Here is a 26659-nt window from a genome sequence, read left to right on the forward strand (position 1 = left end):
CTCCAGCACTTCTCCTGGTGGAGGCTCTTCTCCAGTAATGACTCTGCCCCTAGTGCTCCCAGAACCACCCAGCACCAACCTCCAGCGTCCCCAGTACTACCCCCAGTACAGCCCAGGACCTCCCAGCACTGACCCCAGTGCCTGAAAATACTGCCCAGAGGAGCCCTGTACCACCCCATTGCCCCTCGTGCATTCCTCTGCCCCCACCATGGCCCAGTGCCACCAAGTACCAGCTCCCTGTACCAAAGCCTAGTGTACCAGTACTTCCCCCACTACTCCCAGTACCAACTCTGAGTGCCCCTAGTGCTCCCAGTACTGCCCATTACCAATCTGCAGTGTCCCACTACTGAACCCAATACAGCCCAGGACCTCCCAGCACTGACCCTAGTACCTCCCAGTACAGGCCAGTATTGCCCACTATGACCCCCATTGTGCACTGTCGAGTCCCCACCCACCCCATGCCCCCAGTGCCAGCAAATACCAGCTCCCAGTACCAAATCCTAGTGCTCCAGTACTTCCCCCAGTACTCCCAGTACTGACTCTGGGTGCTCCCAGTGCCTCCAGTAACACCCACTACTGGCTGCTACCCAGCCCAGCGTACGCCCCCAGCACACCCCTAACACCCAGGCAGTACCCCCCCATAATACCACCTCCCCGTGCCCCCTGTCCTGCCTAGTGCTCACCCCCCAGCACCCCATGCCCACGGTTTCCCAGTGTTCCCAGTGCTCTCCCAGGACCCCCTGCTCCCTGCCTGACTCCAGCCCAGCCCTCGGCTCCCCGGCAGGGCTCAGGGGCAGAGTTTGGGGGGTGTCAGGCCGGGTGCCAGCCCCCGCTCCCTGCCCGCTCCCTGTCCCCGACAGAGCACACGCAGGCGCCTGCGTCCATCCCAAAGCCAGTGTTTATTTGGGGGTGCCCCTGGCTGCGGCAGGGGGCACTTGCTTGGCCCCGGCCGCCCCTGCGCTCCCCACGTACAACTATTTACAACCCCCCCACACCTACCCGGGTGCCCCGAGGGGGCGGCTGGTGGGCTGGGTGCCCCAAACGCCCATGGGTGCCGGTGCCAGTGAGAGCCGGCCGCTGCCCAAGGTTTTACCCCGGCACAGCCCCTTCCCTTCCCTTCCCCACCCAAAGACCCCGGCCAAGCCCCCACCGTGACCTCGGCACCTGAGTCCTGTCTTGAGGGTCCCGTCTCCCCCCCACCAAGCCTCCGAGGGGCGGGAAATGGGGCAGCTTACCTTTGCCCCACAACCCCTTCTCCTAGGCTTGCCTGCAGCTTCCCTGCTGGAAGCACTTGCTCCTCAATAACCGGGTGGGGGAACTGAGGCACGAAGCTACGAGGGCCGTGTTGAGGATGCGAGGGGCAGGCCTTGTCCGGTGCCACCTCTCCCCCTGCCTCATCCCCCCTGGATGGAGCGTGTCCCCCTCCCCAGGGCACCACCCCCTCCCACACCAGGACCTGGCCCCCCTGTTCCTGGCGCGGTGCCGTGCCCCAGCTGGGGAGAGACAGCGGCCGTGCCACCCGGCAGCTCCCGCACACCAGGATCCTGGGGTCCCAGGGCAAGGGGGAAGACAGTGATGGTGGCTGCAGCTGCCTGGGGGTCCCCGCTCCTCCCTGGGGCCGGGAGGCGGAGGTCACCTCACCCCAGTAACTATGTACAACCTACAAATAAATACCATCTCCCGCGGGAGGGGGAAGCGCGTGTGTCTGCGTGCGTGTGTGCGTGGATGTATATATATATATATTTATTTATAGATATTTTTAATATTAAAAGGGGGAAAAATAGACCACTGTGCTAGCAAAGTCCCTGATGACGGTTTCATGTATGCCCGTAGGTCTCTGGCTGGTGATTCCGGCGGTTTCGAGGCTTCTTCTGGTCCTGCTGCTCCTTGGCTTTGAGGCCAGCCAGTGGCTCGGGGGGGCTGGCAGCCGTGTGCCGCCAGTAGCCCTGGCAGTACTGGTCCAGGAGTCCCATTTCAGGCTGGGTGAGGAGCTGCAGCAGGTCCTGGTAGCGGGGAGTGGGGGCACCGGGCAGGCCGGGGGGGGTCTCTGCCTGGACCAGCACAGCGTGGACGGCGCGGCCGCTGAGGACGCGGAGCTGCACCTTGGTCACCGTGTGCTTGAAGTTGTTCTCGGTGGCGGTGCAGGAGTAGAGGCCGCTGTCGGCGAGTTGGAGGGCGCGCAGCAGCAAGCCCTGCTCCGTCCGCAGCACCCGGCCCTCCACCCGCAGCTGGGGGGGAGAGGTGGCACGGCTCAGCCCGCTGGCGCCCGGACCCCCCGGCACCCCTCAGAGCAGCACCCTGCCCTACCTCTTTCCGACGGTCGCTGTTGTCCTTCTGCAGCAGCCACTTGACGCTGGCCTGGGGCGAGCGGGGTTGGCACTCCAGGAAGGCGGTGCTGCCCTCCACCCCGTACTGCACGGCCTCCACTGCGTTCTTGTTAGCTGCAGGGGTGGGCCACGGGCAGCTGGGTCACACACGCGCCTCCGCACCCCTGCCCCGCTGCCCTCCTGCCCAGCCCACCCCCTCTGCAAGGGAGAGCTCCTGTCCATCTCCAGCCATGGGTCTGCTTGCTCCCCAGCCACCCGGCAAGTGTGCTCTTCCTCCTCTAGTGTAGCCATTGTTCTACAAGGGTGTCCGTCCGTCCATCCATCCATCCATCCATCCATCCATCCACCTGCCCAGGTTCACCTTCCTCTGACATATCCATTCATTTATCCATCCATTCACTCATCTACACACCCATCAATTTGTGGTCATTCTTCTCCTTACTGTATCCATCCATCCACCCATCCATGCGTCCACCCATCCTTCCCTCTCTCTGTCCATCCCTCTTTTCACCCATCCAAATCTGCTCATTCTCCTCCCCAACATATCCATCTATCCATTCATGTGCCATCCCCCACGTGTCTGTCTATCCATCCATGTTCCTCCTACTCCGTTGTGTATTCATCCATCCATCCATCCATCCACTCACCCACCCACCCATGTTTGTCCTGCTCTCCAGTGTATCCATTCATCCATCAATCCATCCATATGAGACCACCTAAGGAACATAAAGGTGCACAAGTCCAGGGGACCCGATGAGCTGCATCCGCGGGTCCCGAGGGAACTAGCGGATGAAGTTGCTAAGCCACTCCCCATTATATTTGAGAAGTCATGGCAGTTCGGTGAAGTTCCAACTGACTGGAAAAGGGGAAACATGACCCCCATTTTTAAAAAGGGAAAAAAAGGAAGACTTGGGGAACTACAGGCCAATCAGTCTCACCTCTGTGCTTGGCAAGATGATGGAGAAGATCCTTCTGGAAACTATGCTAAGGCATACAGAAAATAAAGAGGTGATTTGCGACAGCCAGCATGGCTTCACTAAGGGCAAATCGTGCCTGGTAAATTTGGTGGACTTCTATGACGGGGTTGCAGCGTTGGTGAATAAGGGAAGAGCAACTGATGTCATCTGCCTGGACTTGAGCAAAGCATCTGACACTGTCGCACACAACATCCTTGTCTCTAAATTGGAGAGACATGGATTTGACGGATGGACTGCTCAGTCAATAAGGAATTGGCTGGATGGTCGCACTCACAAGAGTTGTGGTCAATGGCTTGATATCCAAGTGAAGACCAGTGACGAGTGGTGTTCTGCAGGGGTCAGTATTGGGACCGGCGTTATTGACCATCTTTGCCGGTGATATGGACAGTGGGATTGAGCGCACCCTCAGCAAGTTTGCTGACGACACCAAGCCGTGTGGTGCAGTCTACATGCTAGAGGGAAGGGACACCATCCGGAGGGACCTGGACAGGCTTGAGAGGTGGGCCTGTGCAAACCTCATGAAGTTTAACAAGGCCAAGTGCAAGATCCTCCATCTGGGTCGGGGCAATCCCAAGCACAAAGACAGGCTGGGCAGAGAACAGACTGAAAGCAGCCTTGAGAAGAAGGACTGGGGGGTGTTGGTTGATGAGAAGCTCAGTGTGACCTGGCGATGTACACCTGCAGCCCAGAAGGCTGATCATAGTCTAGGCTGCATCCCCAGCAGCATGGCCAGAATGGCGTGGGAAGGGATTCTGTCCCTCTGCTCCGCTCTGGTGAGACCCCACCTGGAGTCCTGTGTCCAGCTCTGGAGCCCTCAGCACAAGAAGGACATGGAACTGTTGGAGCGGGTCCAGAGGAGGCCACAAAAATGATCAGAGGGCTGGAACACCTCTCCTATGTGGAAAGGCTGAGAGTGTTGGGGTTGTTCAGCCAGGGGAAGAGAAGGCTTCAGGAAGACTTTATTGCAACCTTCCAGTACCTGAAGGGGCCTACAAGAAAGCTGGAGAGGTACTTTTTTCAAGGGCATGTAGGGATAGGACAAGGGGTGATGGCTTCAAGCTGAAAGTGGGTATATTTAGATCAGATGTAACAAAGAAATTCTTTGTGATGAGAGTAGTGAGGCACTGGCACAGGTTGCCCAGAGAAGCTGTGGCTGCCCCCTCTCTGGAAGTGTTCAAGGCCAGGTTGGACGGGGTTTTGAGCAACCTGGTCTAGTGGAAGGTAGGGTTGGAACCAGATGATCCTTAAGGTCCCTTCCAACCCAAACCATTCTATGGTGCTATGATCCATCCATTCATCCATCCATCCATCCATCCATCCTCCCACAAACCCATTCATCTGTGCTCATTCTCCTCCCCAATTTATCCATTCTTTCATCAGTTCATCCACTCTTCCATCCGTCCACCCATCCATGCCCACCCTTTTCCCGTATACCCACCCACACAACCATCAACCCACTGGGGTATCCATCCACCCATGCCCCCCTCTGGCTGTTGCCCACACCCTCCTCCCCCCCACCCTCAGCACACCCCCCCAGCAGCCCCCTCGTGCCCCAGATCCCACTCACCGTTGGAGTTGTACCCTCGGCACTGGCGGATGGGGTTGCCGTGCCGGATGTCCTGCCGCCGGCTCCGCCTGTGGGGAGGCAGGAGGTGAGCGGGGTAGCCTGGGGCCGGGGGTCCCTCCCTGCCGCTCTCCCCCGGCCCCCCGCACCTCTTGGAGGAGGCGGAGTAGCGGGTGCAGGCGCTGCCGTCCCAGGCGCAGTACGGGTCCCGGGCCAGGCAGCAGTCGGCACAGGCTTCCCCGTACACGTCGCAGCGGTGCAGGGCCAGGTGGGTCACGCCTACGGCCGAGGACACGTACAGCTGTTGCTGTTTGGGGGCCAAAGAGGACAGGGTGAGATGCTTTCTTGTCCCCATCCTGCAAGGACCCCCCAGAACGAGCTGCAGCCTCCCAGTACTGGGACTGGCTGAGACACCAGAGCCACCCAGGGGCACCAGAGCCAGCTCGCCCTGCGGCCACCCATGTGCCTCCCACTCTGGTGCTGTGGTGACACCGGGCCATGCCGTGGCTGGGCCCATGGTGGGATCTTCCCGGCCCCCCGCCACGTGCTGTGACTCACCCTCTTGGAGGAGATGGTCATCGTCTTGATGGGTGCTGGCACCTAGATGGGAGCAGGAGCGAAGAAGATGGAGGGGTGACCGCCTGGCACCGTGCTGCAGCCCTGGGCACCCCAGATGCTCTGCAGGCAGCTGGGGCAGGCAGGGGTGGACAGGGGGAGTTATGAGGGGGCAGCAGGCAGGAGGACCAATGCCTGAGGTCCCTCCAGAGCCCGTCAAGGTGTGACTGGTGTCCCAAAGGACTGGCTGATGTCCCAAAGGACTGGTTGATGCCCCACGAGTTGGGTGATGTTGCAATGGGCTGGATGATGTCCCAAAGGGCCAGCTGATGAACCAGCGGGCTGGTTGGCTGGGTTGAGGACACTGAGAAGAAGGTGGAGCCCCTACCTTGAACACCTCGATCTCCTCCAGCATGAGCTCCTCTGTCTCCATGTCATCCCGGGGGAGCACGATGACCTTCTGCACAGTGCCCCGATCTGCAAGACACCACGGTTCCCAGGCGCTCAGTGCCATCCCTGGGCACCCATGCCCTCCCCGAAGCCCATCCCCATCTCCCTTTGCAGCAGCTGGTGGCTGTGCCTGGGAGGTGGCGTACCACCTCAGGTCACTGCCCGGGGCTAGGGACTGCCACCACCCCAGGAAGAGTGGGGACAGCAGCTGGGGACGTGGGGACAGCAGCTGGGGACGGGCACCGGTGCAAGGGAAGGATCCGCATGGATCACAGGGGCTCCAGGCTGTGCGTTAGAGCAGGGGAAGCACCAGGATGGGCAACAGTGCCCTCAGGATGGGCAGCGGGGCTGGGGAAGGACAGGGCAATTGCGCAGGGGAAGCACAAGGCTGGACGATGGTGGGCTTAGGATGGGCACAAGCCTGGATCACAGAGCTCACAGGAATGGGCACTTGGGTCAGGAAAGAATGAGGCTGGATGGCGGGGCCCCTGGGATGGGCAGCAGGGCAGGGAGAGGACCAAGCTGGATGGTGGCATCCCTAGAATGGGAGGTATGCTGAATCGCTGGACCTGGGGATGGGCACCACGGCAGGAGAAGGACCAGGCTGGAGCCTCAAGGAGGGTCAGGGATCTCAGGATGGGGGTCTCAGTCCCTCGCCCCACTCCAGCATGGCGGAGGGCACCGTGCTCTGGCCAGCCCTGGTGGTGCCCGTGCCCTCCGGGGCCGCGCCGGAGCATGCTGCGTTCCCCGCGGTGCGCGGCGTGGGTACCTGTGCCCAGGAAAAGCACCTCATAGCGCCCGTCTGCCGCGTCCACCTGGTCAACGGCCACGGTGGTGAAGCGGTAGTTGACGTTGGTGCGGACCACCAGTGGCTGGCGGTGGCTGGGGTAGACGGCGTGGTACATCAGCGGGTGCGCGCGCATGAAGTTGATCACTTCATCAGGGTAGTCCTTGGTTGACTTCATGGATGGGGTGAAGGTCCCCCCAGGGCACTGCCAGCATAAACATCACCAGAGCTCGGTGACCTGGTATCCGGGCATGGGTCCGCGGGTTCTGGCTGCCCAGCAGGCGCTGGCTCACCTCCCCACACGTGCCCAGGGGGTACTTACGGTGCCTGGCCGAGGGTACGGCATTTTGCCTGTGTAGGGCATCCACTGGTAGTTGGGTCCCTCCTTGTGTGCAAAGGGCCCGTTGAAGACCATGCGGATGTCGGCCATGGAGTAAACACAGACGGCAGAGCCTTTGAAGACCGACCTGGGAGGAAGGACTTGCTGCTGCCCTCCAGCTTGGCACTGCCCACCACCGTGGCATCACTGGGACCCCAACCCAGCTGGGGACCCCCCTCTGATGTCCCATCCCGGGAAGGTCAGCACTCACCCTGAAGCGGAGAACACAGCATAAATAACGGGGTTCTTCGTGTCCTGAGTCTGCTGGATGAAGACATCCTCTTGGGACAGAAAGACAGGGGTGTCACCACAGGGGCGGAGGGCAGGGACCCTCATACCCAGGGACACCAGAGCAAGGGGTAGAGCAGCTCCCCATGTGAGAGGTAAGAGGTGGGGGGCAGCAAGGTGTCCCCAGCCCTCCCCAGGAGACAGGGTAGCAAGTCACCTCTCTAGGGTTCTCCCGAAGCCCACAGGGGTGCAGAAGGCCCCTGGCTCCCCCCACGCCCACTCACGGAGCTCATCGAAGTGAGTTTCGATCCCATCTGGTCCCGGCACCGAGCAGACAAGCCGGGCTTTCAGGAAGGTGCTCCACTTGTTCACGAGGCAGCAGTGGCCCCCGTCGTCGTTCTGCAACAGAGGGACCCCCGCGCTCAGCCGTGCCTGCCCCGCTGCCCGCTCCCTGCCTGCCCGCCGCTCCACCTACCAGGCAGATGCGCCCGATGCGGGAATAGACCCCAGGGCTCAGCGGGGCATCGGCCGACTTCTCTCGGAAGAAGAAGTAGAGCTTGTCGTCGTTCCTCTCGCTGCTGTCGGGGATGAGCTGGGCACGGACGAAGGCTGGGTCTGGAACGGCATGGCACAGCACCGTCAGCCCAGCGGCACGCCCTGCCCCATGCCGCAGCAGGGTGCTGAGACCCCTCTCCACCAGCATTGCCCCACTCCTGGAAAAGTACTGCTGCGGTCGCAGGGCGAGAGCTGGTTCCGGACAAGAGCTGCAGAGGTGGGCTGAGGAACTAAGTCTCCCTGGCGGTCATCAGCACTCTGGGAGGGGCTCAGAGCATCCCTGAGGTCGCTGGGAGAATTCCTGAGGTCCACAGGGTGGAGGGCTCCAGTAGCTCTATGAGCTGGATGGTGGGAACCGGTCTTTCCCCCAGGGAGAAACCACACATCCTGGAAGCTTCTCAGGAAGCTTCTCCCTGCCATCCATCAGCCGGTGCCCAGCCTGCGCTGACAGCTCCCCCTCTTCAGGTTACCGCCCCGCCGGCTCCCCGGCCCGGCAGGATCAGCCCATCTGCTCTGCTCTGTTTACTCAGCTGCCGCCCCGCAGGCAGGGGTGCTCCAAGGGGGGCAGGATGAGCGCTCGGGGTCACCGATCACGGGCGACACGGTTGACATCTCAGCCCTGCAGAAACCTATGCACAGACTCCGGCAGAGCCAGCCCCATCTCTCACCAGCTGCCTGCTCCCGCCGCCCAGTAAAGTCCCCAGCACATCTGTCACCACGCCCCACATAGCTATCCCTCTGCTCTTCTACCTAGATTTCCATCCATCCATCCATCCATCCATCCATCCATCCATCCATCCATCCATCCACCCACCCATCCATCATCTGTCCATCCATCATCTGTCCACCCATCAGTCTACCCATCCATCAACTGTCAATCGTTCATCCATCCATCCATCCATCCATCCATCCATCCATCCATCCATCCATCCATCCCACACCACCAACTATCCACCTGCCCATAATGGCTACTGTCTCTGTCCTGGGAGAAGGACGCAGTATGACACGATATGTCCCACCTCTAGGGCTGGAGCCATGGTGTCCCGGGGAACCTGGGCCAATGACACCTGAACTCACCGTTGAGCCAGCGTGAATTGTACTGGTCTGTCCTCATGGCTGTCTGCTTGCCCATGGTGCGGAAGATGGCTGCGTCCGTGCCCATGAAGTCGATGTAGACGCCAGCATACAGCTCTTCATCTGCAGAGGGCAGAGATCAGCCAGGACCCCCCACCCAGTCCCATCCACCCACCTTCTCCCACTGCCCTGGGCTCCATTCAGCCCCAGCCCTGGCTGGTAGCCATCAGGCAACCAAGAACCACTGCCTGTGGCCATCAGCCCTGGTCTGTAACCAAGGACCCCCTCCCAGCTGCCCAGCCATCTACAGCTGCAGTGGGCGAGGGGGGCAGGGGCAGGAGCCTGACTCCTGGGGGAGATTTGGCCAACGCAGGAAGACAGCGGGAGCAGTTGTCCCACCTTGCCACATGTTCCCTCTGCCCAGCACAGGCAGTGCTGGCCCTGGGGAGCTACAGGACTCACTTATTAACGCGGAGACGGTGTCTACTTTGGGGTCATAGGAACACTTCCCCTTGCCCGACTCGAGCTTGTCCGGCTCCAGGTAGAAGATATAATCCTGGAGAAGGAAGCAAATGGAGGAGCTGGTTAGACTTTCATCCCTCCATACCCGTGGCACCTTCCGAATCGCACCAGGAGAGGCAGCCTCCTCCAGGATGAAGTCCAGCAGTGAGGACGGATGCAGACGGACCATGCCAAGGGTCTGCAGGTCTCCCAAGAAGCTGAAGTCCCCACAAGCGACTCCTCCAATGTTGCTGCATGCTTCTCCATGCCCTCCACCACTTGGAGACTTGGCTGAGCCACCAGGCTGAAACAGGGCATCCATCCCCCAGGTCCACTTCTGGGCAAACAGCTCCTTCTGGATGCCTCTTCACTCCGGCCGGCTGCGCCGCATGTCGCCGCTTGGCCAGCTTGAGGTCACGCAGCTCCAGCAGCTTCGGCAGGTGGGGTTTGGCCGGACCCGCCACGCTCTTCTCACCAGGACCCATTTTCCAGCGGGCGCTGACAGAGGGGCATCACGGCGAGATGCTGCGCCCGCTCCAGGGGATTTAGCAGGCATGGCGATGATGGGTTGACAGGAGGATTTGATGATCTTTGAGGTCTTCTCCAACCTTAATGATTCTATGACTCTATCTGCCCCATGCTGTTAGGAGCCATCTGGCCGCCATCGCCTCTGCTTTTCCCGCAGCTATCCCTGGCGCTGCCGCACATCCCCGGATAGGGGTGAGACCCACGCTGCCTCCAGAGATGCACGCAAAATCCTCTGCTGGTGCTGGCTGGGGGGCAGACAGGGCCAGGATGGCCCAGCCAGGTCACCCCTCACCCCTGGCATACAGACCCCAGAGCCAGGATGAAGCAGCAGCACCCACAGGGAGCCCAGGCACGGGGGGGGCCTCTGACGAACAAATGAGGCTGGCAGAGCTGCCCACTGGCCCTGTGTCCTGGCTTTGACGCAGCGGTGACGGACATGGTGGCAGCCATGAGAGGTGAGCAGGGTCCCGGCAGAGCCCCCGGCTCCAGGAAGGGCAGAGGGGTGTGGGGAGCCAGGATGCTCACCACCCACATCTCCCACCGGAGGGTTTGCTGGCACCAGCTCCTCCTGGGGCATGCAGCCCCAGAGATGGGCACAGCCGTGCTTCCACCGTCCCCATCACCGCACCGCGCCGCTGTCACCATCACAAACACCTCTGCCCGGCGCCAGCCCCGCTCCCGAGCTGGGCAAACCCTTTGCAGGGACACGCTGGCTCTGCAGCCCTGGCGCTGGCTGCACCCCCTCACCCTCCTGGCCGGGCAACCCTGGAGCCGTCGCGGTGCCGGCACCGCCGCTTGGCTAACACGCCTTGAAACGCATCGGAGCGGCCGGGAAGCCGCCTCCACTGCGGGCACGGGGAGCCGCACCGGGCAGCTTCTCCCCGCGGATGCTGGGGCCAGATCTGGTGGGGAGGAAGGAACCGGGGGTGCCCGAAGGGGCTGGAATGCCAACGGTGCTTCCCCACCGGGCAGGTCGGCAGCAGGGGCTGCCCGCAGCTGGCGAGATGCTCGCGGCCGAGCATCGCCCTCTGCCCCCCTACCACCCGTCCTCGGAGCGGGCAGAGGGACGGGCATGGGGGAGCCCCAGGCTGCCACAGGGTGCCCGCACCCCACGCGCTCCCCGGTCCATGCACTGACCCGTGTTAGTCTGGAGGGGAGAGGCTCGGGGGGTGACACTGTCAGGGTGGGCTGGGCGCTGGGTGTCCCCAGCAGCCGGGGACACCACCACCTCCCTGAGCCCGCCTGCCCGCTGCAACGACACAAACCCCTCCTGGAGCAGGGCGAAGCAGCTGCCCAGTGATGTTTCTGTAGACCCTACCAAAACACATCCTGCACTTTGCCTTGGCATCCTCCCCTGAACCATCCCAATTCCCGTGGCTCTGCCGACACGCGGCCCTGCTCCCACGGGACACAGCAAGCCCAGAGCCAGGCAAAGATGGTGACTGGGGGGAGAGCCACCATCCCTGACAGTGTCCCCCACGAGGGACCCGTGCGGGGCCTGGGAGGAAGGAGTTAGTGAGAGAAGGAGAGCAGACGCCAGGCCGGTGGCCGGAAGATGCTGTACTGAGAGGGAAGGAGACGGTGGGGATGCCCACGGCGTGGGGCGCCCAGCCTGGGGGTCGGAAGCATGCTGGTGGGAAGAAGGAGCCCGCGGCTCCGGCACGGCCCAGGGGAGAGGTGGGCACGGCTGCGGCGGGCTCCCAGACTGGTTCCCACCTTGCTTTGTGCTGGTCCTGAGCTGAGGGGGCCATCGGCGGATCTGTTTTCCCGGCCTCCCGGCTGGCTCGGCGGAAACCCCTGGGGAAAAGGAGCAGGGCAGAGAGTTAGCGCCAGCGGGGGGGAGAAGGACCCCCTGGGGCAGGGGCGGGCGGGGGGACCCCAAGAGCTGGGGTGACGGATGCCCATGGAGCAGCAGAGCTGCGGCCCTCCTGCGTGGTGCTGGTGGGGGTCGCTGGATGCTCTGGGCTGGGCTGGCCTCCAGCAGCAGCTTCTCCAGGAGGGATCCTGCTCTCTCCCACAGCACGCGGGTGCCCCGGCACGGAGCGGAACTGAGCGGAGAGATGGCTGCCCACAGCTGGCCAGGCTGGGCTCGCACCTGGGGACACAACGCTGGCACCTGACACCGAGACGGCAGCGCCCCGTGCAGAGGAGCATCACGCCGGTGCCGAGCCGCGGCACCCTGGGGGGAGCTACCAGCACCCCGGGGGTCACCGGGACCCCCTGTCCCTGCCGCATCGCCGCTGGCTCTGCTGGAGGGGACACACCATGTACTGTCTTCATTTTCATCAGCACCCCTGGTCCTCCTCAAATGCTGCCACTGCCCAGTCCGGTCCTAATCCTGTCCCAATCCAGTCCCAGTCCAGTCCCAATCCAATCCCAGTCCGTCATGGCCTGAGCAGCATCCACCTCTCTTGGTGCCCGTGCCAGGCTCAGGGGCACCAGGGCAGACCCTGTCCTCCACGTCCAGCGCCGCGCTCCTCCCTCGGCTTGGGCTGGAAGTGCCTGGCTCACTCCAACCACGGGAGAGGACAGAGCCCGGGGCCCGCCACCCCACTGCAGAGGGGACAAACACCTCGCAGGGCTTGGGGCCCCCCAGGACACCCGCGCTTCTACTTGCAGAGACCAGTTCCCTCCCAAGGCTGTCCTGAAAGCGCTCCTCTGTCTGCCACGTCTCCAGCCCAGCGGCACGTGGCTTTTCGATGCCACCCTCTCGCTGCATGCCGCAGTCTTTGGGGACGAGTGACATCCATCCAGGCACATCCCCAGCATGGCCGCCGTGTTCTCCCTGTGCAGTGCCAGTGCTGGTGCGGTGCTGGGCATCCTCTGCATCTGTGGTGAGAGGCTCAGCAGCCCGGTGGTGGGTGGAAAGCCGGGGGGGAACATGTCCCTTGCTCTGGTGGAGATCCAGCAGCGGCTGCGGCCGGCAGGGTGGGAGGGCAAGCTGCGTGGAAGCCAGCGTCGGGGTCCAGCCAGGGTGGCCCAGTTCCAGCGTGAAGTCCTTGGTCTGTGGAGACGGCTCGGCCCCGCTCAGCAGCACAGCACCGTTAGCCACGGTCACGCCCCAGCCTGCCGCTGGGCCCCCAATCCTCTGCCCCCCAAACCTCCCGGTACCAGCTGGCAGAGCCGAGCCATGCCACGCCACCCTCCCGCACCCCGCTGCAGTCCCATGGTGGCTGCACCAGCACTGCCGGGCCAGGCACTGGCTCAGTCCCCCATCCTCCCACCCACCCACCCCTCACCTGGGCTTTGCGCCCACGGTTGACGAAGGCGCAGATGGGGTTGTAGGCGCCGGTGCCGCACACGTAGAGGTGGGTCCGGTTCCAGGGCTGGATCAGGCGGATGAAGTTGCCGCACTCCCCCTGGGAAGCAGAGGAGTGGGTGTCAACCCCAGCAAGCGGACAAGGGCACCCCGCTTCCCACCGCCTGCCAGCACCCATGCTGGGGCAGGCACCACGGGGCCCAGCCCCCTGGCACGGGGTAGGAGCTGGGGAAGGGAGAAAGCTGGCCAAGAAGCTGGGAGGGCGGGAGGCTGGCACGGGGCACGGGCTGGCATGGGACATGGCATGGGGCCACAGGTTGGCGTGGTCCTGGGTTGGTATGGGTCATGGGGTGGCAGGGAGCCATGTGTTGGCATTGGTCATGGGACGGCATGGGCCATGGGATGGGACAGCATGGGCCATGGGATGGCATGCGGCACAGGACGGCATGGCTCAGGGATTGGCACAGGCCATGAGCTGGCACGCCGCAGGGCTCAGCCCTGGCTGGCAGGAGGAAGCAGCGTGCGGAGCTCAGCCTCCTGCTCGCCCATGAAGCTCTCCAGGACCTGCACGGCTGGGGAAGAAGGGGTGGCACGACACTGTGACACCTTGGAGTGCCACCCCATCCTGGCATGGCTGCAGATGCTGCCGCACTACAGGGACCTGTGGGATGGCTTTTCCAGGGTGGGACATGAATCCCGCTCCAATGCTGGCCACCAGCCCCCACCACCACCACCAGAAGTGGGTTTGTTCTGGCTACTCACATTGCTGTTCTTGCCCGACAGGATGCACTCCTCGATCCTCTGCTGGGATGCGGGCCAGTGGATCTGTGGAGACACCAGCCCAGGGGAAACCAGGGCTTCCACCTGGCCCCACCTCTTCCCCACCAGCACCAGCAACGCCCATCGAGCTCTTGCCCCAGCATCCAAAACACTCCCCTGGGTGCCCAGTTGCCCCCCTTCCACCCGTGCCCTGCGATGGCAGCTTACGATGAGGGGCTCGCGGTTGATGTCGTGGAGGTCCAGCGAGAGGACGTAGTCCTTGCTGCCCACGTACATGCGGTCGTGGTCCTCGTCTTTCAGCAGGATGCGGTAGTCGGTGGAGTTGAGGAGGAAGTTGAAGAAGTGCGCCGTGCCCGTTGCCTTCAGCTCTGCAGGAGCAATGGGGCAGTTGTCAGCACTGTGGGGACCTCCTACTTTCCCAGTGCCACTCCTTCCCCTGAGTGCAAGCCTGGTCCCAGCTGGAGAACATCCTGCGAGAGGTCCATGCCCACGGTGCACACCTTCCAGCCCATAATGCCTACCTTCCAGCCCCCAAATCCCCCTCCATGAGCACCACAATGCTGCCACTTCTATGTGGGACATGGGACAATGACGGAGATGCTCATGGCGAGTTGGGACAACCAAGGGTGGCCAGGGGAGGGGGCAGCAGGACCTGGACTCAGGACACCCAGGACCCCACGGCAGCGAGTGCAGCTCCCCATCAAGATGGAGCAGGAAGGGGGGACTCTCTGGCACCCCAGCCAACAGCCCACAGCTCCCAAAATCTCCAGCATCATCGCTCTCCTGCCCTGGGACCTCATGGCCCAGCTAGGCTACTGGCTCCTCAGATGAGGGAGCTGGGACCCCCAGAACCCAGCTCCTGGGGAAGGGATGGGCCTCTCCCCAGCCCCGCACACCCCATCCCCCCTTGGGAAGTTATTTTTAGCCCGAGTGTGGGCGCAACGAGTGAAAGAGGATAATGAGGGTCATGAATATTCACAAGTGCAATGAGGCAGCCAGATGGAAGGCAGAAGTGCTGCAGATGATGTGGGCCGGTGCCAAGGACCACGCGGCAGGGGCCAGGGCACGAGCGAGACAGAGGACCATATCTCCGCGGGACACCATCTGCCCTGGATGTCACCCTCTTTGGAGATGCCACCCCTTTGGAGGTGCCACCCCCTCTGGATGCCACCAACAGGCATCGGATGCCACCAACAGGCATTGGATGACACTCTCATGGGACATCACCCCTTTGGAGTTGCCACCCTCTTTGGATGCTACCAACAGCCATCAGACGTCACCTCCATGGGACATGATCTGTCCCAGATGCCCCCCCCTTCGGAGATGTCACCTCCTTGGGACACCATCCCCAGTCATCAGATGCCACCCCCACAGGATGCCATCTGCCTCCAATGCCACCCCCTTTGGAGGTACCACCCCTTTGGAGATGTCACCCCCCTGGGATGCCACCAACAGCCATTGGGTGCCACTCCCATGAGACGCTGGCCCCACGAGCATCCCTGCTCCGCAGAGTTTGTCCCTCCACGCAGGGGCTGCCCTGTGCAGGCACCGGGTGCTGGGGGCAGCCCCCGGGAACCCCCCTTGCGCGGAGGGAGCGAAGCAGGGTCCCACAGGTCAGTAGCGGGAAGGAGGATGCTGACTTCCAGGCAGGGCCGGGCAGGGCTCCAGCGGCCAGCTGCTGTTCCCAGCTGGGATGCACGCACATCTCCCCGTCCTGCCGCCTCCCAGCCCCACAGGGTCTGGCAATGTCCCACGGGTGTCCCCAGGGTCCCTTCCCATCATGGGCACCCTGGGGACACAGGGGTCTGCCCTCTTTGGGGAGTGGGAGGGATGGGGGCAAACGCTGCGCAGCCCTGAGGACCCCCCCGCTTGGCATCCTGGGCGTGGGCTGGGGGGCAGGCACCTGTGGAATAGAGTGGACACCCACCCTCCTGCTGGCCAGGGCAAAGGGGGGTGTGTCACCATGGGAGCTCACCCCAAGGGGGCACAGGGGTGCCCAGGCATGGCCAGACCTGTGCCCACCGGTGTCACCAGGAGAATGGGACGTGACACCAACCTCCCCCTGGCCTGGGGGTCCGCCTGCCCATGGGGGCTGGATGGAGAGGGCAAGCACAGTGGCCAAGCGGAGGGGCTGGTGGTTTTGAGGTGCCCACTGTCATGGCAGGGTGGGGTGGTGCAGCACGAAGGATTGGGGGGGGCCAGAAATGCTGCCCACCCGCTCACCCCATGGCACGCTCCTCCTCCCGCCTCTCCCATCTGGGCTCCAGATGCTCCCTGTTGTCGGAGCTGGCTCACCCACCACCCGCGGCATCTCCTGCCTGGCCCCCGGTGTTCCCTGCCAGCCCCCCGGCTCACTGGGCCCAGTCCCGACCAGCCCCATGGCCTGCGGCTGCAGCGCTGGCCCGTGCAGCGTGTGTGTGTGCACATGCATGTGCCCCACCGCGGGTGCACATGTGTGCATGTGTAAAAACACGTGTGTGTGCGTGCGTGCCTGCAGGTTGGGTACCCTGTACGCTGCATGCGGTGCCAGGAAAGGGCAGGGCAGCTCTGGTAGCGGGGTGACGCAGGCAGAGCGGGAGAGCTCGTCCCCAGTGCTGGGGACCTGCCGCCAGCACCAGAACCGCACGCCCAGCCGTCCCGCGTCGGGCAGGGACGGCAGTTAAACCGGGCAGAAGCCCCCACACTGGGACAGCCCCTCATCCGCCATCGCTGCCTGCCCCAGGGACACCAGGCCCCACTCCCCGGCCAGGACGCCGGCGGCAGAGGGTCCCACGCCAGCAAAGCTCCCAAACATCCCGCACCCCTCCGGACGGGCAGCCCGGGGGCTCAGCAGCACAAAGGGCCTCGGCCGGGGGCTCCATTCAGCCCCCTACGCCCCAGCGATCAGAGGGGGCACCCCCAAAGCGGGGCGGCGACGAACCCGCTGCCCCGTGACGCCCTTTCCAAAGGGGACCGGGGTGGGCGAGGGAACCCCCGCCCCAACCTCTGACCTCCCGAACCGCCACCCCACCTAATCCCTGCCACCGTGCCCCCGGCAGCTGCGGTGGGGGAGGAGGGGTCCCGGGGGCTCCTCCAGCTCGTTAGCGGCTGCGCCCTAATGAACATCTTGCCTCCCGCATCCCCACCGCTCAGCCCCGCACCAGCAGAGCTTCCACGGCTGGCCGGGAGCCTAATCCCGTTTTAATTGCCCGGCCCCGCAGCCAGGGTGGCCCCCCTCGGGGCCAGGCCCCCCGAGCCCCCCCACCCTCCCGGCACTGCCTCTCCAGCGTCGCCCAGTGGCCTCGGGCGCTGGGACCCCGCTCTCCCGCACCCTCGGGCCGCGCTCGGCTCTGTCCGCGGCACCGCCCGCTTTACCGGCTCCGCGAAGCCAAATCCGCCGAATCCGGGCCCCATTCTCGGCCCCGGGCGCTGCCCGCACCTCCGCCCTTTGCTGGCGGGGGGAGCGCTCCCTGCCCGCCGCCCACCGCCACAGCAAGGGCGAGATTTTGGGGGGTCGCCCATAGACCGAGCATCCCGGGAGGTGAGGGCGGGGGCTGCTCACCTCCCCCCCCAGCCCCCCAAATTCCCCCCAGACATCACCAGGGCGCTGGCACGAAGGGCTAACGCCATCAGGACCCGAGCCGGTCACCTCCCCAGGTGCACCATCGCTGCATCCCGCCCCCCCCCACAAAACCAATTACAGGCGCTCTCACCTAATTAGTTTCTAATTACGGGCTTGTAGCGTATTCAACATAATTAGCATGTAAATTACACGGCGTGTTTATATTCAATAACCGCTCTCCCCCCGGGCTGGCGGCGGCAGCGCCTCTCGGAGCCCGTTCTTCGCAAGGCGGGGGGGGGGCGGAATTAATTCTCTGCGAATGCCGATGGAGAAGCCCAGTGCCGCTCCCGAGGGAGCCCGGCCCGGCAGGGATAAATCCCGGCTCCCTCGCCGAGTATTTCATCCCACAAAATCAAATTTTGGGGACGCTTCCCCTCCACCTCCCCCCCGATTTCTTCCCTGCTTGCAGCCTGGGCCGCAGGTTTTCGGGTACCCGGCGGAGGGGAGGGATGGGGGCGATGCCGGGGGGCCTGGACGCGTCCCCTCGCGTGTTTAAAGCATTTAAGCATTTGTTGTTATTGGGGCTGATCAAAGCGCTGGGTGGGTCGCCCGCTGAAAGCAGAATTGCTTATTTGTTTGAGCGTCACTCCGCTACCCCTTGATGGGTTATTTATGATGTAATTAAGCTAATTACATGTAATAAGAGAGTTTCCGTGGCCCCCAGCCAAGCTCTTTTCCCATTTAACCGATTCACAGGTGGGAGGAAACTGAAGCCGCCTCGCCGGGGCTGGGGAGATGAAATGGCTCCGGCTCCCGCTCGCCGCCCCCGGGAGCATCCCGGCAGGGGACAGGTGTCGCGGCCGCCCGCGTCACATCCCTCGGGATAAAAGCGGGGCCGGCCGGGTGCTTCCCCCCCTTCCCAACCGGCCGCTTGGGCACCGGCCAAAAAAGAGAGAGGGGAAAAGAAAAATCACTTTTTTTTTTCAGCCGAAACCGCTGATTCATCCCCCGGCGAGCCTGCCCGAAGCACGCGGGGGGGGGGGGGGGGGGGGAAGTGCCCCAGTGAGCACCGCTGGCAGAGGGGACCCCTGTCCCTACCAAGCATCGCTGGTACCGGTCACCCCGCTCCCCACCGGGGCACCGGGCCGCGGGATGCTCCGGCAGCGGGAAAGCCCTCTGCGGAGGGAGCCTGGCTTGGGAAATAAAACCGCTTTCATTCCCGCAAAAGCAAAGGGCTGGGCTGAGGGGTCCCCGCCTGCCGCCTTTGGGGCTTCTTCTTTTTCATTATTATTTTTTTTATTATTTTTTGGTATTATTTCCCCCGAGGGCAGAGCGGGGCTCTGGGCGGGCAGTTTCCAAGCCCCTTGCTCCGTGCCCAAAAAACCAGCGGGGTGGCAGCGGGCACCCCCCGGGCAGGACCAGGCCTCCGGAGCCTGGGGGGGGAGACCCCAGGAAGGGCTGCGCTGCTCCAGAAGGAGCATCGTTAATTTGAGGGATAACGAGCTTATTAGATATTGGCTTGGGGGGGGGGGCTGAAATCGCAATGGGGGGGTGGTTTAAGGAGCTTATGGAGCTTCACAGCCGGAGCCCGGGGGGCCCCGCCCCAGCCGGTCTTGCGGGGGGGTGGGGTGGTGGTCCTGCCGCACCCCCCCCACCGCCCCAGCCAAAGAAATCCTCTTAGGGGTCGAAGGGCTCAGCCCCCGCCCCCCAGGGCACAGGAGAGGGGACCGCTGCGTCCCCCCCAAAACCTTTGAGGGGGTCCGAGGAGCAGCACGGGGGGGGCCAACGCATCCCCCGACCCACAGCGGGGTGGGGACTGACGGCGCCGGCTCTCCCGGCACGTCCCCGGGGCTGGCTGTCCCCCAGCCCTTGGCCCTGTCCGCGCACCCCTCCGTGTCCCCCCCCCCGTTTATCCCAGCCCGCTGTCGCCGAGCGGTGCCCGCAGCTGCGGCAGCTTAGGAGGGCGCCGGGGCGGCCCCCGGGGGGGATGGGGAGGGGGCTCCTCTCCAGCCATCTGCCACCCCCCGCCCCGCAGCGAGCGTGCCGACGTCCCCAGCCGAGATGCCAGCGGGGCGGGAGGGGAAACTGAGGTACGGCGCGGTCGAGGGGGGGGGGGGGTTGGCACCAAACCCAAGAGGAGACTCCAACGTTTGAATTATTCTTTTTAAAGTGTTTTTTTTCCGGCTCCTCCCGGCCAGGGCTGCCCCCCGGCTGGAGCTCTGCCGCGGCTTTTCCGAGAGGTGCCGGCACGGCTGCTCCCGTCCCGGCGGGGGCGGGACGACACGACACGGGACCGGCTCCCTCTTTGATGCCCCACGGAGAGCCCTGACCCTGAGGGCTTCCCGCGTCGATGCGGGGCGAGAGCCCACCCTTCCTTCCCGCACGCTTTTCCCACGCCGGACAGGGAGCAGGACACGGAGAGATGAATCACCATCATCATCATCATCATCACCTCCTGCATCCTCGTGGGGAAATCACCGACCTCTCCGGTGCCCAAGCCCCCGGCCCGGAGGAGAGGGGGCCGCAGGATGTGTACGGGAGAGGGGGGGACTTGTTAGCAAGAAGATGATTAAAAATATCCACCCTATTTCTGGCCGGCACCGGGCTGGGATCTGGGAAGAGCTGTTGGCAAAAGGGAGCCGCTCCCAGTGCTGTTCTTTCCGTACCGGTCACCTTCCTCCCGCCAACACACGGACAGGAAAGCCTTGAGAGGGAGGACAGACAGACAGGGACCGTGGGGGTCATGGGATGGGGGGGGGCGGACCGCGGGGTGACCCTGCCCAACCCATCACCCTGCACCAGGGTGAAGGAGCTCGGCTCCAGCCCCTTTCCTATTGCTTCGTTCTTTTATAGATGTATTTTTTTAACGCACTCGGAGACGATGGGGCTCCGTAGCGGATGACGCAGGCCCCGGGGAGCTGCGACAAACCTCCGGCACACGATAACAAGCAAAGCCAAACAAACCCAGAGACGCTCCCAGGGCTGGCGAGGCTCCAGGCAGCGCGGTCGAGGCAAGGCGCTGGGTGGGGGGGGGATGGATGGGACGCAGGGACACTGCGGCACCCGCCAGCACAGCTCCTTCCCCGGCACCCCGCTGCGTGCCAGCGCGAGGACACGGCCACCTCGGTCCCACCGGGCAGTGCCTTGGCCTGGGGATGCTTCAGCCGGGGGGATGCTGGTGGCAGGGACCTGCACCCCGACCCCATCGGCGTCCCTCCAGCCAGGCCTGCACCATCGGCCACTGGGTCCCCTGGAGTACCATGGCCGTGTCCCAGGTGGCAGAGCACAGGCCCAACTCGTCACACCAGTGTCCCATAGCTTCGAGGAGGCTGTGGGCAGATGATCGACTTGGGGAAGCTGCTTAAAGGCCGCTTGGCATGCAGCTCCCGGCTGGCCCTCGAGGAAGACCCTGGGCTAATTCTCCTCCGCCACCGACGCTGCAAGAGTGCGGGCAGGGAAGGGGCGAGTGGCATCCCTTCCCAGTCCTGGTGTGCATGGATCCAGCACGCTGCCGGATTTTCTTCTCCGTGTGCCAGCGCGAACCAGCCCTTCTCCCACTGCAAATCCCCTCTCCGGGCAGTGAGGGCAGGGGGACCCCTCCCAGACCACCCCAGGCAGGAGGGAGCAGGACCAGAGATCCTGACATGGGTGACACAGGTGATGCTCCCAGGTTCCCCAGTCACAGCCAGGGACCTCCGCTCCGCCCAGCCGAAGCCAAAAGCCAACCCCAAACCAGCCCCCAGCCCGCGGCACAGCAGGCCTAACCATGCTTATCCGGAATTAATCCCGCTCCCGGGCATGCCGGCGGCTGCGGGACGCGACAGGCGTTAACACACACCTCGCCGGGTTCAGCCGGGCTTTGCCAGAGCCTCCCCTTGCCACGGCCACCAGGAAGAGACGCTCCAAGGCAGGGCAAGTGACGCACCCCTGGGTGGGTAAGCGCAGCAGCCAAAGTGCCCCAGCAGCCCCCAGAACCCCTCTGGAATTGCCTTTCGGAGGGGAAAGTGGCGCCTGCCGTGCGGGGAGGAACCGCTCACTCCTTTTCTAGCCTGGACTTGTCCCCAGCGTCTTCATACCAGCCATTTTTCCTGCTGAGACCAGCCTTCAGCACCGGTGGCTCGCCCTGCCCGCGCCGTGCCTGCCCTCGGCCCCCCGGTCCCTCCCGCCAGGCTCTGTCGGACCAGAGCTGCCACGCTCACCGTCGGCTCGGCCACCGCACCCTGCGCTCGCCGCTGCGGTTACGGGACCAGAGGGCAAAGGGCATGGTGGGATGGTACGGCAGGGCCTCGGGCAACACAGCCCCAGCTCTCCCGTGGGGGGTCCCCTTCCCGGGACCCCAAGGGGAGGCAGACACGGGGCCCCTGTGCCTGTCACCCCCCCGACACACGTCCCTGGGCTGGGATGCATCCGAGCGGGCAGCCAGCCCCAGCGGGGGCCAGGGTGACGATGGCACCGAATACACCGTGCCGGCAGGGGCAACTTTTGTTCCGCTCCTCGAGGTCTGCGACCCTGAGCCCTGCCTCCTCGCCCCCCATCCCACCCCCCTCTCAGCATCCCCGCAGCAGGAGCTCAGAACCAACCTCTCTGCCAACGTGCACCGCAAAGCCAACCCTGGGGTCTCCCCCTGGCTCCCAGAGCTGGCTGGGTGGGTCAGGCAGCCCCGGTACCAAAGGGTTAAGCCCCTTCCCCCCCCACACCCAGAATCCTCCCCTCCTGCCTCTTGCCGGCTCCCTGCCAGCTCCCAGGCGTTAATACCAGCTGGGGGGGTCAGGATGGCGTCAAGCTGCTGTCTGGACTCGGGGCTCTGCCGGGGGGGCTCTCCGCACCTCGGCACCCAGGTTTGCCAGATGGAGAGACCCACCCACCCATGAGGGGAAGCATATTGGGGGGACTGAGAAGGCCAGAATTGAGGGGGGGGGGGTGTGGATGAGCAGACTGGGAGCTCAGCCACGCCAGGATACGGATCCCCATGGAGATTTCTGGGGGTGCAGCCTGCCGATATCTCCCCCTCTCCCGGGCAAGGAGGAGCAGCCTGTACCAAGGTGCCGCTGGTCTCCTCCACCTTGTTGGGGTCCCCTCCTGCCCCCCCACCTCCCGCCGGCAGGCTCTTACCTTTGAAGGAGAGCTGGACCCTTGGGGTGGCGAAGCCGTGGTCCTTGGCGTGGGTGGCCCGCCAGCCCAGAGTCAGCAGGGTGGCCCAGAGGAGGACGCTGACCACGGGCATGGTGGGCACGCGCCTGGGCGCCGAGGTCGAGGGGAGTCTGGGGGGGTGGGGGGGCCGAGCCTGCCAAAGAGGGCACAGTGGGGAGCGAGGTCACTTTGCTGCACCCGTCACCAACCCCCCTCCACCCCGGGGGGTACAAACCCCGCATCTCCCCATCCTGCTCTTGGTCACCCACTGGCACGCAGCATCCTCCGGGGACAGGGGGGCTGAACCCCGCTCCGCAGGCTGGGGGGGGGGGGGGGGGGGGGTAGGAATCGGGGGTGCCCGGCCTCACCTCCTTGGGTGCCAAGCCGAGCACGCAGGGCGAGGCGAGCGCGGCTGTGAGCACCGCTGCAGCCTGCTCCTCCACCCAAGCCGGCAAGCCTTGCCCAGGTGAGGAGAAGCCCTCCTCGCCCCCCCCTCAGCCTGCAGCATCTCCACCCCGCCAGGATGGCTCCCCCCACCCCGGCACCCAGAGGGGTCCCATCCCCAGCCCTCTTCCCCCCACCTCTCCTCCCAGCCCCCAGCAAAGCCACAGCAAGCAGAGCTGGGATCAAATCTTTCCAACATGAAGGAAATCTGGACTTCATTATTCCAAGAACGTACAAAAAAAAAAAAAAAAAAAAAAAAAAGGATTTTTTTTCTTTTTTTCTTTTTTTTTTTTTTTTTTTTCATAAATAAAAGAGGAAGAAAAAGAAGGAGGGGGGGGAAAAAAGCCCTGCCTGTGTGCCAGGCAGCTGGACTCCCTGGGGCTCCGGCACTGAGCGGAGCCCGCCAAGCTGCCTCCAGCAAGCCACACACGCACCCCGGCACGGCACCCCGGCACATCCCCTCGGGCCCGGGTCCCCCTCCCGAGGCAGCACCCTCCTGGGGGGGGCTCCAGGCAGGGTTTAGGAGGAGGTCCCCAGGGAGCTGCCCGTCCCGGGTGGGATGCGCTGTGCCGTGGTACCCGGGTGGGCATGCGGGGAGCACCCAGTCAGCCCAGCCAAAGGGGCCCTGCGCTGCGGGGTGGGGGTTCCCCACCGGTGCCCCCACCACGGGGACATGCCCTCTGCCACAGCTCTGCCAGCTGCCACCGCGCAGCCCCACGGACGCGGGCGTGGGGGAAGGCGACGGGTGGCCGGGCACCCTTTGGGGTACCCCAGGAGAGGGATGCTGAGCTGCAAGGGGGGGCAAATCGGTACCCCGAGGCTCTGCCCGCAGCCCAGCCGGGGGGTCCCGCCGACCCCTCCCAGGGCGCAGAGCACCCACGGCGCCGGCCCCAGCCCCGGGTGGGACAAGGGCAGCAGCGCGGTCACCGGCACCGGGGCAAGACCCGGAGCGCGGCGGCACCGCCGTTCCCCGGGGCTCGGTATTTTGGGTTTCCCCCCCCTCCCCGCTCTTGCCTTTGGGGTCAGTAAATATTTCGATTTGCTGCTCTCCCCCCTGCGCAAACCCAGCTCCGCTCCATTGTACTGGCATTCGGTCCCCATCCAGGCTGCACCCCCCCCCTTCTCCCACCCGTTCCCAGGCTCTACCCTTCCCACCAGCGCCGGGCCGGGACAGCCCGAGCCCCCCAAATTCCTCCACCAGCCAAAACTCCAGTTGGTTGCAGTTAAATACACCCCCCCCCCCCCCCCCCAATCCAATCCTCCCCCCCCCCCTCGCCGGCAGCTTTAGGAAATAATTCTGGCAAATCCCACTATTGCATTTGGATGGAGCGGCGTACGCGTCAGAGACAGGGAGCGAGATGGCAAACAAAGGAAAAGAGGGAGAGGAGGGGAGCGCAGCGAGCGCAGGGCGAGGAGGGGGGAGAGGGCCGCCGGCGGGGGCGGGGGGGGCACCCAGGCCCGCCCGGGAAAGGCAAATTCCAAGGAAGCAAAAAAAAAGGGAAACGGCCCGTCGGAGCGCACCTCGGTCGGGAAATCTCTATTTCCAGGGTCAGCCGCGCTCCGCGGAAACTGGGAACTCCAGGGGAGAGCGGCCACGTTCCTCCCCCCACCCCCCCAGCACCAGGGCTGGCTGGGGTGGGTTTTTTGTTTTTTGGTAATTAAAGTTTGGCCATCGCTGCTGCTGCCGCAGGAAGATCAAAACCCCGCTCGGCTTCCTCCCCCCGCCCCAGGCCGGTCCGCCGACCCGGGGCAATCCGGGAAAGGCTCTCTCGGCTGGGGCAGGGATTCCTTTGGAGGGGGCGAGACCCCCGGGCAGAGTGGAGTGCCCCGGGGGGGTCCCTCGAGGGGGTCGGAGGTCGGGCTGCCCGGTCCCGGTGGCCGCGGGGCGAGCAGAAAAGGTTTTGGGGAGGGAAAAGCGGTGCAGGCAGGATGGGCGGCGGGAGGGGAGCCTGCCCCGGCGCCCGGTGCCACCGGCGGGAAGGGGGTGGGGGGGGAAATACGAAATGAAATAAAATAATAACGCTACTGGCCTGCCGCGGCCCCTCGCACCCGGGGAATAACTTTGCACAACTTTGCGCCTCCGGCTCGCCCGGCCGGTCCCTAGGGATAGCCCGCTGCCCCCCGGCCCCCCCCGGGGCTAGGGGTCCCGCCGGGGCGGGCTGCGGCTGCCCCGCGCCACGGTGCTGGGGGGCCTCTGCCGTGTCCTGTGTGTGTGTGTCCCCCCCCCAGCAACCCCCTCCTCGGGCGCCCACCCGCCGCCGAGCCCCCCCGCCCCGGGAGCTCCCTGCCAGCGTCCGTCCCTGCCTGCACCGTGCCCCCCGGGGACCGACCCCCCCACCCCGAGCGGTACCGGGGGGACCGGCAGAGACACCCCCCTTCCCCCCCCCGACACCCGGTATCGCCTCCGCGCTGCAAATCACCCGGACCCGTCGCCAGCTCGGGGCAGGGGTCCCGGCACCGGACCGCTCCCCGCTTCACCGACAAGTTGCGGCGAGGGTGCGAGGGGGGACGGCGACGACACACGCGACTCCCGAGCGGCGGAAAGTTTTCCCGGGAGCCTCCCCCGCCGCCGCCAGGCCCCCGCGCCCCCCGCCCGCCCTTACCTCCGCGGGGGTCCCGGCGGGGGGGGGGGGGGAAGCGGCGGGGCTCAGCTCCGGGCCGGGCGCCCGCGGCCCCCCGCCATCTCGCGGCCGCGACTGCCGCCGCGGCCCCGGCCCGTGCAGCGGCGGCGGGGCGGGGCGGGGCGGGAGGCGGGGCCAGCGGGCGGCGGCGGCGGCACGGCCCCGACTGGGCGCCGCAGCCCGGGCGCTCCCCACGGGTGGCGGTGGTGGTGGGGGTTTATTTGCATAGCCCCGCCCGCCGCTCCAGCCCCGCCCATCGCCCGGGGCCCCGGGTTCGAGCCCCGCCGCCGCCCCCCGCCGCTCACCTCCCGGCTCCGGCCTTTTGTTGCTCCGCGCCGGCGGCGCCCCGCCGTGAGCGGCCGCGGGCGGCTCGGGCGGCCTCCGGCGCCCACCACCCTCCACGCCGGCCCCGCGAAGCAAGCGAATAGATAAGCGCCGTCCCTCCTTTGTCTGCCGAGGCGGGCGGCGGGGGGCGGCCCGGGGCGGCGGGAGGCAGCGGGGAGCCGAGCCCGGGCGAGCCGGCGGCTTTGTGAGAGCTCCGGCTCCGGCGAGAAACCGCCTCCCACACACGGCACCTCCTCGGGCAGGGAGCGGGGCTCCTTCCCCCGGCCCCACCTCGCTCCTTCTGCTGCCCCCCACCCCCGTTACCCCCCCCGGGTGCCCGCCGGGCCCCAGCCCAGGGCAGGCAGGTGATCCCTGCCGTGCTCCGGGCCCCCAGCATCCCCCTGCGCCGGGACCTGCCGGCCTCTGAGCCATCCCGGCCCCACACCAGTCTCCCGGCATCCCTCCGCTCCAGGGTCAACTGGCCCGGGGGTTATCCCTCCCCGGGACCACCCCCGGCTGCCTCTCCCTGCCTCTGGACCTGCCGGCCCCTGGATGATCCTTGCCCAGCGCCATTCCTCTTGCACACCGCAGCGCGCTTCCCTCCAGCGCAGCGACTGGCAGGTGCTGTGCGGCTA

The 26659-nt window shown here is 65.1% G+C and overlaps 1 protein-coding gene across 2 annotated transcripts; it reads right to left on the reverse strand.

Moving 5' to 3' along the window:
* Positions 1 to 1466: 1466 nt before the first annotated feature.
* On the reverse strand, positions 1467 to 25759 carry SEMA3F (semaphorin 3F). 2 transcript variants are annotated; one of them, XM_075432763.1, is made up of 19 exons: positions 25683 to 25759; positions 22618 to 22789; positions 14172 to 14332; positions 13947 to 14009; positions 13165 to 13284; positions 11642 to 11722; positions 9359 to 9452; positions 8900 to 9019; positions 7743 to 7882; positions 7552 to 7666; positions 7251 to 7320; positions 6983 to 7127; positions 6643 to 6865; positions 5812 to 5900; positions 5427 to 5468; positions 5018 to 5175; positions 4872 to 4939; positions 2308 to 2441; positions 1467 to 2228 (listed from the first exon to the last, which is right to left on the reverse strand). In XM_075432763.1, exons 2-19 carry the CDS (start codon positions 22727 to 22729, stop codon positions 1818 to 1820), a joined length of 2346 nt encoding a protein of 781 aa, XP_075288878.1. In that variant the 5' UTR covers positions 22730 to 22789; positions 25683 to 25759; the 3' UTR covers positions 1467 to 1817. The 2 variants fall into 2 exon arrangements, with proteins under 2 accessions (XP_075288878.1, XP_075288879.1); XM_075432764.1 differs by lacking the exon at positions 11642 to 11722.
* Positions 25760 to 26659: the final 900 nt, after the last annotated feature.

The sequence above is a fragment of the Opisthocomus hoazin genome, chromosome 11 (genome assembly GCF_030867145.1).
Source record: "Opisthocomus hoazin isolate bOpiHoa1 chromosome 11, bOpiHoa1.hap1, whole genome shotgun sequence".
NCBI lineage: Eukaryota > Metazoa > Chordata > Aves > Opisthocomiformes > Opisthocomidae > Opisthocomus > Opisthocomus hoazin.

What these genes read in the sequence shown, in the direction of transcription:
- SEMA3F (XM_075432763.1), bottom strand. Translation starts at nt 22,729, where the DNA reads ATGCCCGTGGTCAGCGTCCTCCTCTGGGCCACCCTGCTGACTCTGGGC. An exon ending in TGTCGGGCAAGAACAGCAAT is followed by an intron (nt 13,285 to 13,946) that starts GTGAGTAGCCAG and finishes TCTGCTTCCCAG; the next exon opens with GGGGAGTGCGGCAACTTCAT. An exon ending in CAATTCACGCTGGCTCAACG is followed by an intron (nt 7,883 to 8,899) that starts GTGAGTTCAGGT and finishes ATGCCGTTCCAG; the next exon opens with ACCCAGCCTTCGTCCGTGCC.